Source organism: Petromyzon marinus, chromosome 19, assembly GCF_048934315.1.
Source record: "Petromyzon marinus isolate PM22_M1 ecotype Great Lakes invasive population chromosome 19, UKy_Petmar_22M1.pri1.0, whole genome shotgun sequence".
Classification (NCBI taxonomy): Eukaryota; Metazoa; Chordata; class Hyperoartia; order Petromyzontiformes; family Petromyzontidae; genus Petromyzon; species Petromyzon marinus.
This window is the reverse complement of record NC_133685.1, coordinates 9,046,087-9,060,870: the sequence shown is the minus strand read 5'-3', so window position 1 is coordinate 9,060,870 and position 14,784 is coordinate 9,046,087. Positions and strand designations below refer to the sequence as shown.

Here is a 14,784-nt window from a genome sequence, read left to right as displayed (position 1 = left end):
GGAAGTGGGTCAAAATTGAGTTACAAGATTTGAGTGAGTTAAATAAAAGCGTGTAAAAGGATTGGAGACCAATTAATACCATGTCGCTTGATGCAAACTACATTTCACATTCGTTTTTTTCATTACCAGTTTCTGTTAAATTGCGACGAAGGGGCATTACATGAATATCTCGCCGATTGAATATATCTATAATTCTAATTGACATTTGTAAGGCGCATTTCATCCAAGGATCTCAATGCGCCGTGTATGGAATGCTGGGTAATAAGACAGAGCCAGCAGCGTAAGCGACCACAATTATGGGGAAAAAGCCTTTTTAAAGATGTGAGTTTTCAAGGCAGATTTAAATATCTCTAAATATTGATTGTCTTATCAGAGGCAACGCGTTCTGTTGTCTTGGAGCTGCACTGGCAAAATCCCGATCACCAGCTTTGTAAAACGTTCTACAAATCCACATTTTTATTACATCATATGAATGCTCATCGTATGTGCAACCTTTTTTTGAAATCTACGACCATACGTTGCCGAGGAATGCGCGAAAAAGAAACGCACTTATGCGGACTACATAATTAAAAACCCCGCTGTGTGCAGTACGAAATCAAATGTTTCTCTGGGGGCCGCGAGGACCAACCGCCAGCCTAGCAACAGGCGTCCCTATCAGCGGTGTCCCCAGAAACGGTATCCATGGTAACGGCATCCCTAGCAACGACCGGGCCTTCCGGAAGCCAAAGGTGAGCACCAGGGAGGAGCCTAGTGGAGAGTTCTGGACAGAATGTTTTATTGAATGTGGCAATAATGAGAACTGATTAAAGGAATGAGTCATTTAATGTGTAGAGGTGTTAACTACGCGCTGTTGCGTAACCTGCATTGCCATCAGGGCAGTGCAGCATTACCCCTGGGTACAACGGTTGGGGTCAGTCGAGGTGAAACGGATCGTAGCCAGGGGTTGGTAAGAACCAATCAGACGGTTCTACGTGGGAATGTATGATTGGTTCTACCTGGCCACGAAGGAGTATAAGACGGGTGACCCAACGGACCTCGGGGAGTTCTCTCCCTACACGAAGACAGAAGACTGGGCTGGAGCCTAGCTAGGACCCTGGACCAGCCTTCCAGCCCTTCTAAGGGCTAAGGCTCGGCATACCCAGTGGTCAGGACCCACCGGGCCAGCGGTGGGTCAGATAGCCTCCCCTAGGTCCTAGCCTAGCTGATGAAGGCCGCTTGTGTTGTGGCCGAAACGTCGTGAGAATATATTTGTGTTATTTTATTTGATCAATTTATTATTTTATTCTCATACTACGTGACTTAACCGAAAGAACCAAAGAAGGTTAGTCACTTGGTTGAAACGTGATTCCGGAGTGACACCAAGTGGAAGGAAAATATATCTTGTCACCCAGTGCAAGGTACAGAGGACTTAGGAAGTGGGCGGACTCAACAAGAGTAATCAGTGACCTAATAAAGACAACGGAGTGTTGCAATAGGAAAGGGAAAATAATTACATGGATAGCAAATAGCATGAGATGGGTGGCAAGAACAAAAGCCAAATGGTGGTTAGAACCTGAATATTATAAAGAAGAAGTTATAGATTATTATTACAAGAGAAACAAAGACAAGGAAAAAGGACAGATATGTGCAATCGTAAAAGAAAACGAATTTACCAAGAACAATTTAATCAAAAAGAGCAAGATATTAAAAGATATAAAACATGAGACAATGCACTTGATGTTAAGAATTAAGACAGGTGGAGTAACATGGACACCAGAGTTAGCTCAATGGCATCCAGAGAGATTTGGTAGAGCATAAGGATATGTAGGATGTAAACAAAAATAAGAAAATCTAGATCACTTTATTTATGAATGTCAAAGGTATAAACACCTGAGCGAGAACACGATTGATAAATTTAATAAGAAAAACGAAGTGCTCAAAAAAACACTTGTTCAAAGAAAACTGGAAGAGGAGGGTGTTGATGAAGCCATTGCTCTGCACTGCATTATCCATCAGCAGGCCCTTTGCAGCAAATGCCTGAAGTTTGACAATGTGATGTCTGTCGTTGTGAAATGCATCAACCATATCAGATCCAGGGGCTTAAAGCACCGGCAGTTCCGCGCCTTTTTAGAGGAAATAGAGTCAGCATATGAGGATGTGCTCTACTTCACTGAGGTACGTTGACTCAGCAGGGGAAACGTCTTGAAGAGGTTTTTTGAGTTGAGAGCAGAAGTGAAAGCCTTCATGGAGAAGGATGGGATGGCTGTTCCTGTGCTAAGTGATCCCAAATGGCTCATGGACTTAGCTTTTCTTGTTGACATCACACAGGAGCTGAATGTACTAAACAAGAAGTTACAAGGCCAGGGGCAGCTTGTCAGTGCTGCCTATGACAAAGTCAGAGCATTCTCCACAAAACTTGTGTTATGGAAAGCCCAGCTCTCTCAGACAAACCTCTGCCATTTCCCAGCATGCAAGGCACTCATGGACGCGGGCACACCATTCAGTGGTGAGAAGTATGCTGATGCCATTGTAAAGCTACAGGAGGAATTTGATCACAGGTTTGCAGACTTTAAGACACACAGAGCCACTTTTCAAATTTTTGCTGACCCCTTCTTCGATGTGCAAGATGGCCCTCCTGTGCTTCAAATGGAGCTAATTGACCTGCAGTGCAATTCTGAACTCAAAGCCAAGTTCAGGGAGGTGAGTGCAAAAGCATACAAGCTTGGACAATTTTTGAGAGAATTGCCCCCCACCTTTCCTGAGCTTTCCAGAATGTTCAAGCGGAACATGTGCCTTTTTGGGAGCACATATCTGTGTGAAAAGCTCTTCTGCACCATGAACTTTAATAAGGCAAAGTACAGGTCCAAACTTACTGAGGGTCTCAATTGCTTCCTCCCTCAAGCCAAATGTGGCTCAGCTGTGTAAGAAGAGGAAGCGCTGCCAGGTCTCTGGCAGCAAGGAGTAGGTAAGAGAAGCCTATGTTCTGAAGAACCGTTCATGTTCTGAACTGTTATTAATAAAGAATGAGAAGATTGGATCAGTTGTACTTTTTTTGGAATACTTGATGCGGCCCAGCCTCACCCAGACTCTACCTCCAGCGGCCCCCAGGTAAGTTGAGTTTGAGACCCCTGCTACAAATGCATGCAACTTCCCAGGTTTAGAACGCAGGGTTCCAGAGCCTTCTTATTGAAGATTAATCCCTGCAGTCACGAAAGCTTTAAATCGAAATTCCAGAGCCTTCTCAATGGTCGCACGTGAATTTTGGAATGGCCAGTACACTGAAAACTGTATTACTCCCGTCTCTACATGGCTTAAGATTACTGCTTCAAGACTATTGCTGCCACGAATTCGAATGCAATTGCTAATTAACCAAATGAAACACTGAAATATTGAATTACATATTCAATAACTTGTCAATCTGCATGTTTATTGAAATGCTCTATGCTTTTGTTGTTGCTAATTGTTAAGTTTCTGCATTTGCAGGCCTCCTGAATTGTCATTTTATTTTTAAAATGCGTTTGTAATTTATATTTCTTTTAGTGTTTTTTGTATGGTATCACCACTTGTAATCCCACTTTAATCAGCAGGTCGTCCTTGAAAAAAAACTGCTGTTTAGCTCAATGGGCCTTGTCTCAAAATATTTTTTAAAATTAATTTTGGGAAATTATATTGCATACAGTGCTAAAGCCAACAAAATCATTGTGATATGGTCAGCCTGACTGATTTGTGAACAATAACTAAGATGTCATCTCAAACGTTACACTGCACTGCATATGCTGCAACACTTTAACTCAAGTTCTCGCTTTTATTAACAATGTAATAACATAGTGAAACCGAGCCACACAAACTGTTCAATTACAAACACTTCACAATGACAAAATACATGATCATACTTTTCATAAACATAATCACTATTTATGGAAAATAGAATTCACATTCAAAAGTGAAACATGTAAAACAGTTTTTTTAAGTTTATGAAAGATTGAAATGGTGAGGAAATCAGAAAGATGAGAATATATTCAAGGAGGAAATATAGAGAGAATAGTCAGGGACCCAGCAACAAACCCTGCAGAACACTGACACTGAGGGGAAGGAGGGGATAGAGACTCGTGCAGCCAAAGTAACATTTTGTCTCCCTGCTGAAATGAGCGATGGGGCAGACCTCATCTCAATTGGCTGTCTTTTGCTGGTGGTGGATTTTCACATTCTCATGTCAGACCAGTAAATCCATAGAATAACCACTATTAATATCCCAAGCATTTTTCTTACATTTAAAGAATCTGGAGGTATGATGGGCCGAGTTAGCTATTGACAAGGAATTGAACTTGTGCTCTAACCAAAGTGCCACCTGGCCAGCCAGTATGTACACAAGCTTTGCTTAATTTTATACCTGAAGAAATATTGAAGTTCATATTTCATTTGTAAGTAAAAAATATATAAACGCTGGTGAGTTTTTTCATGAATAATATATGCTGGTGCTTTGCTTCAATTGGCACGGTGAGATGCATAGGAGCTGTCAGCCCCGTCTTCTGAAAACCAGGGAGGTGATGCTGTTCCCTGTGCTGCCCCCAAAGGTGAAGGTCGGGGTCGGGATCTGCTCTTCCAGCTCGAACCCTGAACCAGGGCGACAACACGCACAGAGCTCAAACTCCGATCATTAATATAGAGCTCTGACCTTCAAGACTTAATCCAAATACAGACCTTGGTGACCTCAAATGTAGATCTCTGATACCAACCTGAAGCACACAATTCCATTAATGACAGACAAATAAACCCCACTTAGATATCTTAAACATACTCCATACTGCACACTCCACACATATATTGGATATATCCAAAACTTACCATATAGATACTAAATATCGACCAGAAAAAGGGACCTAAACATTCATCCCAAACACAAATTTTCCAACGCAGACCCATGAGCACAGATCCCAAACTCAGATCCTAAATAAAAACTCCAAACACAGACTCTACAAATAAGAGCATATTACAGACGCCAAAAAACAAACTCCAAAAGAACACCTCGTCGACTACAGATTATATACTATGTAAGGATGCCATAAAATAAATGGTCAAAAAACATGGAAGCTCAATCGTGGGAGATTCATGTCAAGCGGCTCTCAAACGCAGCCCCCAAATACCTCCTCAATGGGAGATATCGTGTACGTATGTATGTTGAACTTCTTTCGCACTGTGCGTAGCCAGCCGTGTGAATCGGAGACGTGGAGGAAGTACCACGTGGTCGCGTGGATTTTTCTCCGGGTCCTCCGGTTTTTACCTCTACACGTAGAAACATGCGTTTAGAGTATTTGGCTGCTATACATTTCCACATGATAAGGGGCCATCCATAAATGACGTCACGCACCTGGGGGGGGGGGGGGGTCAGACATTTGTGACAATGTGTGACGAGGGGGGGGGGGGTGTTGAGAAATGTGACGTCACATCAAAATGCGCAACTTTAAATAAATATATGCAACACGTTCTACTTAATTAAATACCTTTAATAAATGTTTTCTCCTACAAAATCAGTGCAGTGCCACATTAAATACACACTACAATGACAATAGTTTAAAGCGATTTGAAGCATGTTTAAGGGGGGGCAGAACTTTGTGACGTCATATTTGAGGGGGGGGTCTGACTTTTTGTGACGCCGTGTGACGAAGGGGAGGGGGTAAAAAAATCGTCCAAAATCGCGTGACGTCATTTATGGACGGCCCCGAAGCCACTTTGGTGTGCTATCACATGTGGCCAGGTCGCTTCTGAACAAGAGCTACATAGCTCAGTGGACCTTACCTGGTAAAATAAAAACAAATAGTTCAGTTTAAGTTTAATGCACTGTCGAGTATTACGACGACGTTCTCACCATCGGAGAAGTGCGAGAGCAGCTCGGGCCGCGTCCAGTTGCACGAGGTGATGACGAAGAGTCCACCGGGCCCTAGCATTCGCCGAAGAGCCTCCACGTAGTCCGCCCGCCGCTCGGTCGCCCCATCGGGGCTCAGGGACACCGCGTCCAACGTGCCCTTGTCCACGCACACGTCGAACGGCCCCAAACTGCGATCCCCCGCCGCTGCTGCCAGGGCCAGGAAGTCCACCTCCTGCAATTAGTCCGTTGGTTAATGAAGGAAAGTCGACTCCGTTTGGTTTATCTGTGAGGCCTCAGAACCAGATTACCAAAACAGGTGGCGAAAACAAGTGGCACTTTGCTTTATGTATGTCCAACTTCTTTTGCACCATACATAACCAACCGTGGTAATACATTTATTTTTATTTTACCAGATAAGGCCCACTGAGCGATATAGCTCTTTTTAAGAAGCGACCTAGCTACAAATGATAGCTCAAAGAAGTGGCTTATTATGTCTCTATTATGTGGGAATGTATAAAACCGGAGAACCTGGAGAACATGCAAACTCCAAATATACAGGCGTCGTGGACGGGATCGAGCCCAATACCTCCTGTATATCAGGCGAGGGAGTCAACATCTTTCCACCACGAGGTGTGGGGGTACATAGGCTGTGCATCTCTGAAGGCTGCATTAAGATAAACTCGAGCTTAAAATCACCATCACGCTTGCAGTGCAGCACTTTGAAGGCAGGGATTGGTGAATCATGCAGATTAGTAAACTGCCAAAGCTGCTGGGCTGCGAGTTATCTAGAAAATACATCTTGAATCAAACTGTGTAGAGTTTTGTGTGTTATTTATATTTACCTTTGTTTTTTTCTCTGGGTACAGTAGTCTGTTTTCCTCCCATGTACAAAACACTCATGAGTGGAACTGACCAAATATATGAACGCATGACCCGTCTTGAGAATCGCCACGATACTCTAGTGACATCACTGCAGTGATGTACTAAAACCTTCGGGGTGATGCTGTTGACTTCCTTTCAAATATATTTATTACTAAAGCTTCAAATACTTGCCAGTAGGAATTGGTCACACATTTAATATACAAAAGGAGTCGAAAGTTGGTAGCAAATTGTTTGGCAGTAGAGATGTTATTCCTATCAAAAAAACATCGTGTCAAAATGTTTAACAATAACTGACAGACCTTAGTCAATCCATTGCTGGATGAAGGCCATGCGGCGTGGTTACTTGACCATACTTCACCATGCTGGTCAGTGTGGGTGAATGAAGGGGAGCCATTGCTGGTTCAGACATCACACGCCACCTATTTCAGCCGTCTCCGGGAATGGCACACGAGCCGCCAGTTTCACCGTGCATTGCGCCAGCCACTGCACCACTGCTCCGCTCACAATGTGTCTATGGGTCTACATAATGCAAAGTCGGAGACACGTGGCACTAATACCTGGAATACGATGTGCGGGTGTCCTTGCTCAGATGCGATGGACTGGGCCAGCCTGACAGCAGCAGCAGAATAATCAATGCCAGTCAGCCGCGTGAATCCTACCTTAGCCTGTGGGTATGAGACACAGACATACGGACACACTTGGACATGCTAATTAACATGACGCAGCCAGAAGACAAGGGTGCCAGGCAAGCCGGGCTTATCTGGAGATGCGGTCAAGTGTCTCGGGGTGCTAAACATTATGCCCATGTCAAATTCGGATATGATCTAGCATGGCTAAGTGATGCTGTGGCAGCGTGGCTCAGGGGTCTATCATTCTATGCCCATGTTATACCACCATGTGGCAGCCTGGCAGTTACTTTGTTTCAATACCATGCTGCTGCAATGTATGTATGTTGAACTTCTTCCGCACCATACGTAGCCAACCGTGCTAATCGGAGGTGTGGAGGAAGGAAAACAAACTAAACTCAAACAGCGGTTATAAAGAAATGAGTTTTCAATCTAGATCTAAGAGTGCATAGGTCCAGTGGCTTCCTAATATCAGAAGGAAGAGCGTTCCAGATGGCCGCAGAAGGGCATCTGAAAGCGCGTGATGCGGTTTATGCTCCATGACGAGATCGGCAAGGTAAAATGGTTTCATTTACCAAAAAAACAAGTTCACGAGTCTATTTTGTCTTTTAGAAGTCTCCAATAATCAAAGTAAAGGGGTCATCACAACTAATGTTTTTGATACCACCACCCCTTCCTTATCTCTCATATACCCTGAGCAGGTACTGAGCTAACCCATTGGCCTATATTGTCTCTTTTTAGTATTTGTAAAGTTTTATCTCGCAAACCTAATTTACTGCCCCTGTGTACCTATAATCCAGGCGGGTACAGAACATCTAGAGACAATGACAGTTACACCATGCACAAATAGGTTACCAGAAAAAATAAAGGCAAACTGCTTTAAACAGGTGAGCACAATTTACTGAACTTTAGAAGTGAATGCACGTGAGATAAAGAATACAATACTGAGCATGAGGTCGGACTAGGAAATAATCTATAAAAAATGGCACTTACACCACACAGACAAATATTGGTGTGGGCGGTTAATTGGTCGCGGAGAAAATGTGACGTCGGATATGCGACGCTGTGATGTAATACTTATGCAGTCCGTGTAAATGGGTGATGGAAGGAATGAGAGGTGTTCTGCAGTTCCGGGGCAACATTACGAAGACGAGAGACTGCACCAGTTCTAGCAGCAGAACGCCGTTCCCTGTGCCAATGTCCAGTACGGAGCTGTCTTTGTCTGTCCCGCGAGCCTCTATCCAGCGCACGACACGCTTCATGCTGTCCCATCCAAACCTGCGGTCAAAAGTGACAGTTCAGCGCACGCGGTCGCCCGGGAATTACCAAAGCGCAGTGTGCTATAATGGGGGCATTAAAGACCCCGTGACGTAATTCTCAAGGGTAGACCATTGGGTTCTGCTGTCGTCTAAATTTTAATAACGGCTGTAACTTGCCTAAAAAATTACTGTGTGCAACTACATTCCAACTGGACTTTCAAATTCTCTTTTTTTAAAATCTCAGTTTGCTCTTGACTGATTAAATAAAGATTAATTAACTTTAAGATCCAGTAATCTAATTTTCGACAGAAGTCCCATTGTTCTAGTTGAATATCTCAAGTCCCAGTCTAGATCTAACTTTTAAATTAAAGTCTGTAAAGTCAGAGAGTCTCCATGCCTAATGAAGCATTGGGACAACCACTGGTGACTTCCAACAAAGATGTACTCATATATAGGCCCCAAACGGAGGATGGGCTGAGTTGACCCCTGGCCAGGATTTGAAATGTGAGTCACAAGCTCTGACCACAGCATGACAAAGCTGGGCATCAGCAAGAATATGAATTACCCATACATACAGTAAACACGGTTTCCCAGTTCTCCCTTACGGTAGAAGTAATTAATCTCATACCACGGTCTCACGGCCAATAAAATATCGGCTAGCCTGAATAGTGAATTGGCTAGTAGACTCAAGACAGTTTCCTACGGTAGCCTTACCGGGCCAAACCAGCTCAAAACAAGCCATGGTAGCATGCTTTTCCTGGGTCACATGGCTTGCTTTGCGAAGGAAGCGACACATTTTTTTTCGGACGTAGGGGGGAGTCAAAAGTTGTGAAATCCCAGGCTCAATACAGAGGAGAAAGACGCACCATCAGTGACATCTCTCGCTTAGATCAAGATCATGGCCATGTTTTTGTGATAAAACAAAATAGCCACTTGAAGGGTTTTTCTGAAGTTCGGTGAAAAAACGATATATTGTGCAAACGTTTTCAGATACACAGAGCCACATTGCTCTGAGAGATTTCAAAATCGATTATTTCTTCAAAGATGTCGATAACACACGAGGAATAAAATTGTGAACAGTCGAAAAAAACTACAAAATCTAAAATGGCAGAATATAATTTGATTATAGCTTGGGATAGAGAAAGCTTTCCCCCAAGCAAATGTATATTTTTTTAAAAGCTAGTAATTCCGATCGCTTCCCTCTGGCTGCAAAGGGGAGGGAGGGAACCGGAGGATGGAAGGATGGAGCCAAGGTCACTGAATCACGTGGATTATTGAAGCATTGGGGCAAGAAACGAGCACGGCTCAGGTCTGATTTCTAATCGTCATTGGAAAAGTGTCATCCGTGATGTTTTAACGGGCCTTGCACGTGAATGAGTGCTGTGCTTACCAGACCTCACCCACGTCCCCCGTGTCCCTGTATAGAGACAGCTCCCGCTGGTAGGCATCCTCCCAGCTGCACACGACACCAGCATACAGCCTGAGTGGGCACATGTGCTAATACTAACAATACAAAATATTATTTTTTTACGTAGGCTTTCACATTCAACATTGATTCATAGTTGTGTTTTTGGGTTAGGTCTGAGATCTGAGCTGTTAACCTGATGATGTTGGATGTAATCTATCGTGGAACATCATACTCATTTAAATGTTGTAGGATTCCTCTCCAACACACCGGGAGTGTGCTGAAGCAGTGATCAAATTGGCACGTTTGTTCACGTGACACTATTATTAATTGGCTGTGTCGGATGGAGGAGGGTTTACGACACACTTTTTTTACATGACCTAACCTAAAACCCCAATTATGAATCATAACACACCATATTGGGAATGGACTCATCACAGAAAATTAATTGTTGCTTTTTCAGTCCATCTGTGCAGAGCTCTGAGTATTATCCTTGTGTGTGTGTTGGCTTACTCCAGTTTCTTGCTACATGTAAATACACTCAGTCATGGGAATTGCTAAATATCTCAATGTCAGACTCTCATGATAAAGTGTCTTGAGATTGAGGCTTTCCTTGTTATAGGAAAATAATATAACGGATGCCTCAATAATGTATGTATGTAGCAAACCGTGCTAATCGGAGGAGCAGGGCAAGGACAACAGATAATTATGTAAATATAAAGATATTCCTTTGCTATAAACCAGATGAATCACAGTTATAAGGATGGAAACATTCCTTTATAAATGGGTGGCAGCAATGACCTGATAATAAAACCATATCAGATTAACTATGAATATAGCAATGATTGCATGATTTGTAAAGAAACGTGAAACAGGAACTCATTTCTAAATGTCCTAAATATGACAATTATAGGAACATAAGATGCACTTAGTTCAACTCATCATCCTGCTATAAGTTTATGAAAATGGGTACTACTTTGTGGAAAATCTGTCAACAGTGGCTCACTTGTTAAGATATCAAATGTATCACCTGAAATCAAATGTATCATTCCGGATGACCGCTGCAAAGTATGATCTTGAGTTTTGATGATCGTGTGCTGATATTTAAAGGTGTATTGATTTTTTTTCAAACTGCTACTGATACTCATGCTGTTATGGAGTGACTCATGCAGCCAGCTATGGCTGAAAAGTTTGGTCGTACATGTTATGTATATCATTTATTGTTAAATTTGAATCACAGTTTCTATAATCACAGATACATTGTTTTTATAGCCTTATTTTGGTGATTTTGAAAACGTTTTGGTTTGAGCCATGTTTGTTTGTTGTAGTACATCGTTAGCCTGATAACTTTAATCTAAATTGTCTTATGGTTGTTATTTTTGACTTGCATCACACCGGGATTTTTGCACACAGCGTTGAAAGTGTTTTTTTCTGGAAGACTTTGCTATTTTCCTGGATTTTTCTGTTGCGTGTAGTCACTTTAAGATGTTTCTTGTTCATGTTTTTGTTTGTTGCGGTTGCACCCGAGTCAAGGGCCGCATGGCTCACAGGGCTATACCTAATACATGAAACTGAAAACTTAAAAACAGCCCTGTCATGGGAATGTGGAATTTCCACTCCTGGCTTTGGCCCATCAACAGATTAACACTGCCCCATTGCTCACTTTGCATCGAGAAAGAATGGCATTACATCAATAAAATGTCACGGTTTAAGCAATAGTGAGAATAAAGGACTTGATGCTTTGTTGTGATTTAAATCAATTTAAAAAATCTATACTGCATATGGAAAAAAGCTTACTGTTGCCAAGAAAAATTGCAAAGGCCCTCTACGCAGGAGAGATTCAGCTTCAACATGTTCTTGTTGAATCTCCCCTGGCAGGCACTCATCCCATGGAAATTAAAGTGGCATTAAAGCAATATACTGTTGCTGCAAGTACTGCAGTGAATCTTATTTATTTGACAACTCCCAGTACAAGTTACCCCGACACTTAGCAATTAAGTGGTGTTATGACCCTAACAGTGCTTTTGATCCAAACACCATTTACAGGTCTTTCTCGAATGCAAAATGGATTGCACATTCACTGTTATTGGCAGCAGTTAGGGTAGGATACATGAGTTTTTACAGGCAGTAACTGGCTCACACTTTTATTTTAAAAAGTCAGATCCCACTGTGAATATTTTATATCTTACAGTGACACGCTAATTTCTCACATTAACATAACTAGCCCCGGCCACTTCTTTATGACCCTTGGGCTACACCCATTTCAAACCTTTTAAAACAGTCTGCCTCAGCAGCAGACCATGCTTTCCCACCTGATGACGGACGCTTGTGTTGCGCCCGAAACGTCGCGATTTATTTTATTTTATACCAACGTGAATTTACCGAAAGACCCAAAGAGTATTTTACATCTGTTATGGCAGGACAATTTTTCTCCATCGTGTCAAAAATGTGCCGTGGATAATTTATAAAATGTTGGGGGTTAGGTTATAACACGAGAACAAAAATGCTCAATAAAAAATACCAATGCATACGCAAGATTTTAACAACTGGCGGCACACTTTGGCTGACAATAATGCCCTGCAGAAATGAATGGGAATCGAACTTTTGTGTAAATGTCAACCATGCTACCACACAGTTTTCATATGACAACAATGTACCCTCTACTATGATTTATTCAAATGATCCAACTGTACAGCTGAGATCAGTATATGGCAGCATAGCAAGTACAATAATCTGATGACCTCTTGGGGACTTTGGAATCCACCCTTGCTCATTAAAACATTGGCGAAAAATCCCATTGTGCCATTCATTGAAAGGGACCCGTGAAGTATTATCTGGTTTAATTTTTAAAAGTCAAAGTTTGCCATACGATCAAACAAGCGATGGATCTCGTTTTTCCCTAGGCCAAGCACTTTTGGCTTTCCTTAAAGCAAGACTCATTTCATCTACCCCAGAGGAATACACCCCTGACCAGAATAACTCACGATCTTTGAGCGTGATAACCACAATGTCACCTGGCTATATCTACACGTGTAGATCTGTTGTATGAGTTACATTGAGTTATCTTACTAGGACTTGGTCCCCAGTTGCGATGGTTCAAAATCTTCATCATCCTGCTCATCCTCGCACCCGGGCACTTTGTCCATTTCCACGTCCATCAGCTCCTCTCCTGAGCTTAAATGTGCACCGCTATCTTAAAACAGCAGCGCAGACAGGAGCACGCCAAGTTTATTACACATCATTTCAAATCAAAACCACCAGATCTCCGTTACAAATCAGTTAATTCCAGATAGCAATTCCCAGACTATTCAGGTCAAACCCCAGACAGGTGGCAAGCCTAATTGGGAATGTGTCAGCCCATAGGCCAGACACGACCCACTACTTCATTTAATACGCCCCGTAGCCACATGATGGCAGTCTGTGTTGTGAGCTGACGAGTGGCCTCGCAAACTTTCTATCAGTGAATGCATCTTGGCCGCACTAATCGGGTACTGGTGGGGGGAAGGCAAGGGATGTTTTCGACTCGGCAACACGAACACGGTGTTTAAAAGTTAGCGTGCCCATTAAACTTCTGCAATTGAAAGGTCCCTTCCAGTGTCAGAAGTTACGTGTGTTAAAGTGTCGTGTGAAAGTCTTGTTCGGCCCTCAACCAGTAACAGGTTATGGACAAGTTATTTTGTAAACTACACACAGGTTTAGAATACACACACGCAAAATGACTGATCTGGACTCCACTGCACCCTCAGCCACAACCGATTGCTACTCAAATGTCAGCTGTAGCCTCACACGGTCATAAATGCACCCAGATACATTAACCTGGCTAATAAATATTCTATACTCAGATCAGAAAGGATCAACCACAAACGCATTTACGTGAACTTGAACATAAGTAACTTCAGCAACGATAGATTAAACATTTTAAATTGTGTATCAAGCATCTGCCCAAAGTTTTAAATCGGCCTCAATCTCACATCCTCAGATTCACTCTCTACTCAATAATAGTTCACGGTCACAGTCCACTCATCAAAAGTACATACTTGGTACACTCATCAGCAGTACACACGCAGTACTGTGCACCACTCATCAGCAGTACACACACAATACTGTGCATCACTCATCAGCAGTACACACGCAGTACCGTGCACAACTCATCAGTAGTACATAACACACACACACCATTCATAGACAGTAAAAAAATAGTAAAAAAAAGCTACTCGTTAGCAGTGCGTACTCAGCACAAACAGCACTCATCAGCAGCACACAGCCAGAAGTGCCGTTGCACCCGGGTACACGTGGTGCCCCAGACACGTGGTGCCACAGCTGTGGGGCACCACGTGTTCTACCCCCAGTGGCCCTAGACCACAACCCAGGTGGTTGAGTCTCTAATCCGTAGCACGCCACTTCACAAGCCCCGGTGTGTTTTAGTTTGTAAATTCGTGTGGCAGCATCTCACGCACTCAAGTGCAAGAAGCTTGGCCAACTGTGGAGCAAACGCAAATGAATGGCGATGAGAGAGAGAGCGAGAGTCGACGACGAAGGTTTGAGCTGAAAACAGAGACCGCTCATCGCATTTCGCTCGGGCGCATGCAGATGACGGGGGAGGAAGGGAGAGAGAGCGGCGTAAGTCATTACGTCATGCCCGTAATATGAAATGCGCGATGACATCATCGCGCTGGTACTGTGCGAATGTGAAATGCGTGATGACATCATCGCGCTGGTACTGTGCGCGGAATTCGGGATGACATCACCACACTGGTCCTGTCCTAA

At 43.0% G+C, this 14,784-nt stretch overlaps 1 protein-coding gene across 4 annotated transcripts; it reads right to left on the bottom strand.

Moving 5' to 3' along the window:
- Positions 1-3,770: 3,770 nt before the first annotated feature.
- On the bottom strand, positions 3,771-14,661 carry EEF1AKMT2 (EEF1A lysine methyltransferase 2). Of its 4 annotated transcripts, none has more exons than XM_032957145.2 (7): positions 14,475-14,661; positions 13,087-13,210; positions 10,003-10,068; positions 8,517-8,631; positions 7,285-7,392; positions 5,846-6,077; positions 3,771-4,593 (listed from the first exon to the last, which is right to left on the bottom strand). In XM_032957145.2, exons 1-7 carry the CDS (start codon positions 14,644-14,646, stop codon positions 4,496-4,498), a joined length of 915 nt encoding a protein of 304 aa, XP_032813036.2. In that variant the 5' UTR covers positions 14,647-14,661; the 3' UTR covers positions 3,771-4,495. The 4 variants fall into 4 exon arrangements, with proteins under 4 accessions (XP_032813036.2, XP_032813033.2, XP_032813034.2 ...); XM_032957142.2 differs by having other exon boundaries at positions 13,087-13,206; positions 14,475-14,556; XM_032957143.2 differs by lacking the exon at positions 14,475-14,661 and adding an exon at positions 14,249-14,364 and having other exon boundaries at positions 13,087-13,206.
- Between the last annotated feature and the right edge of the window lie 123 nt (positions 14,662-14,784).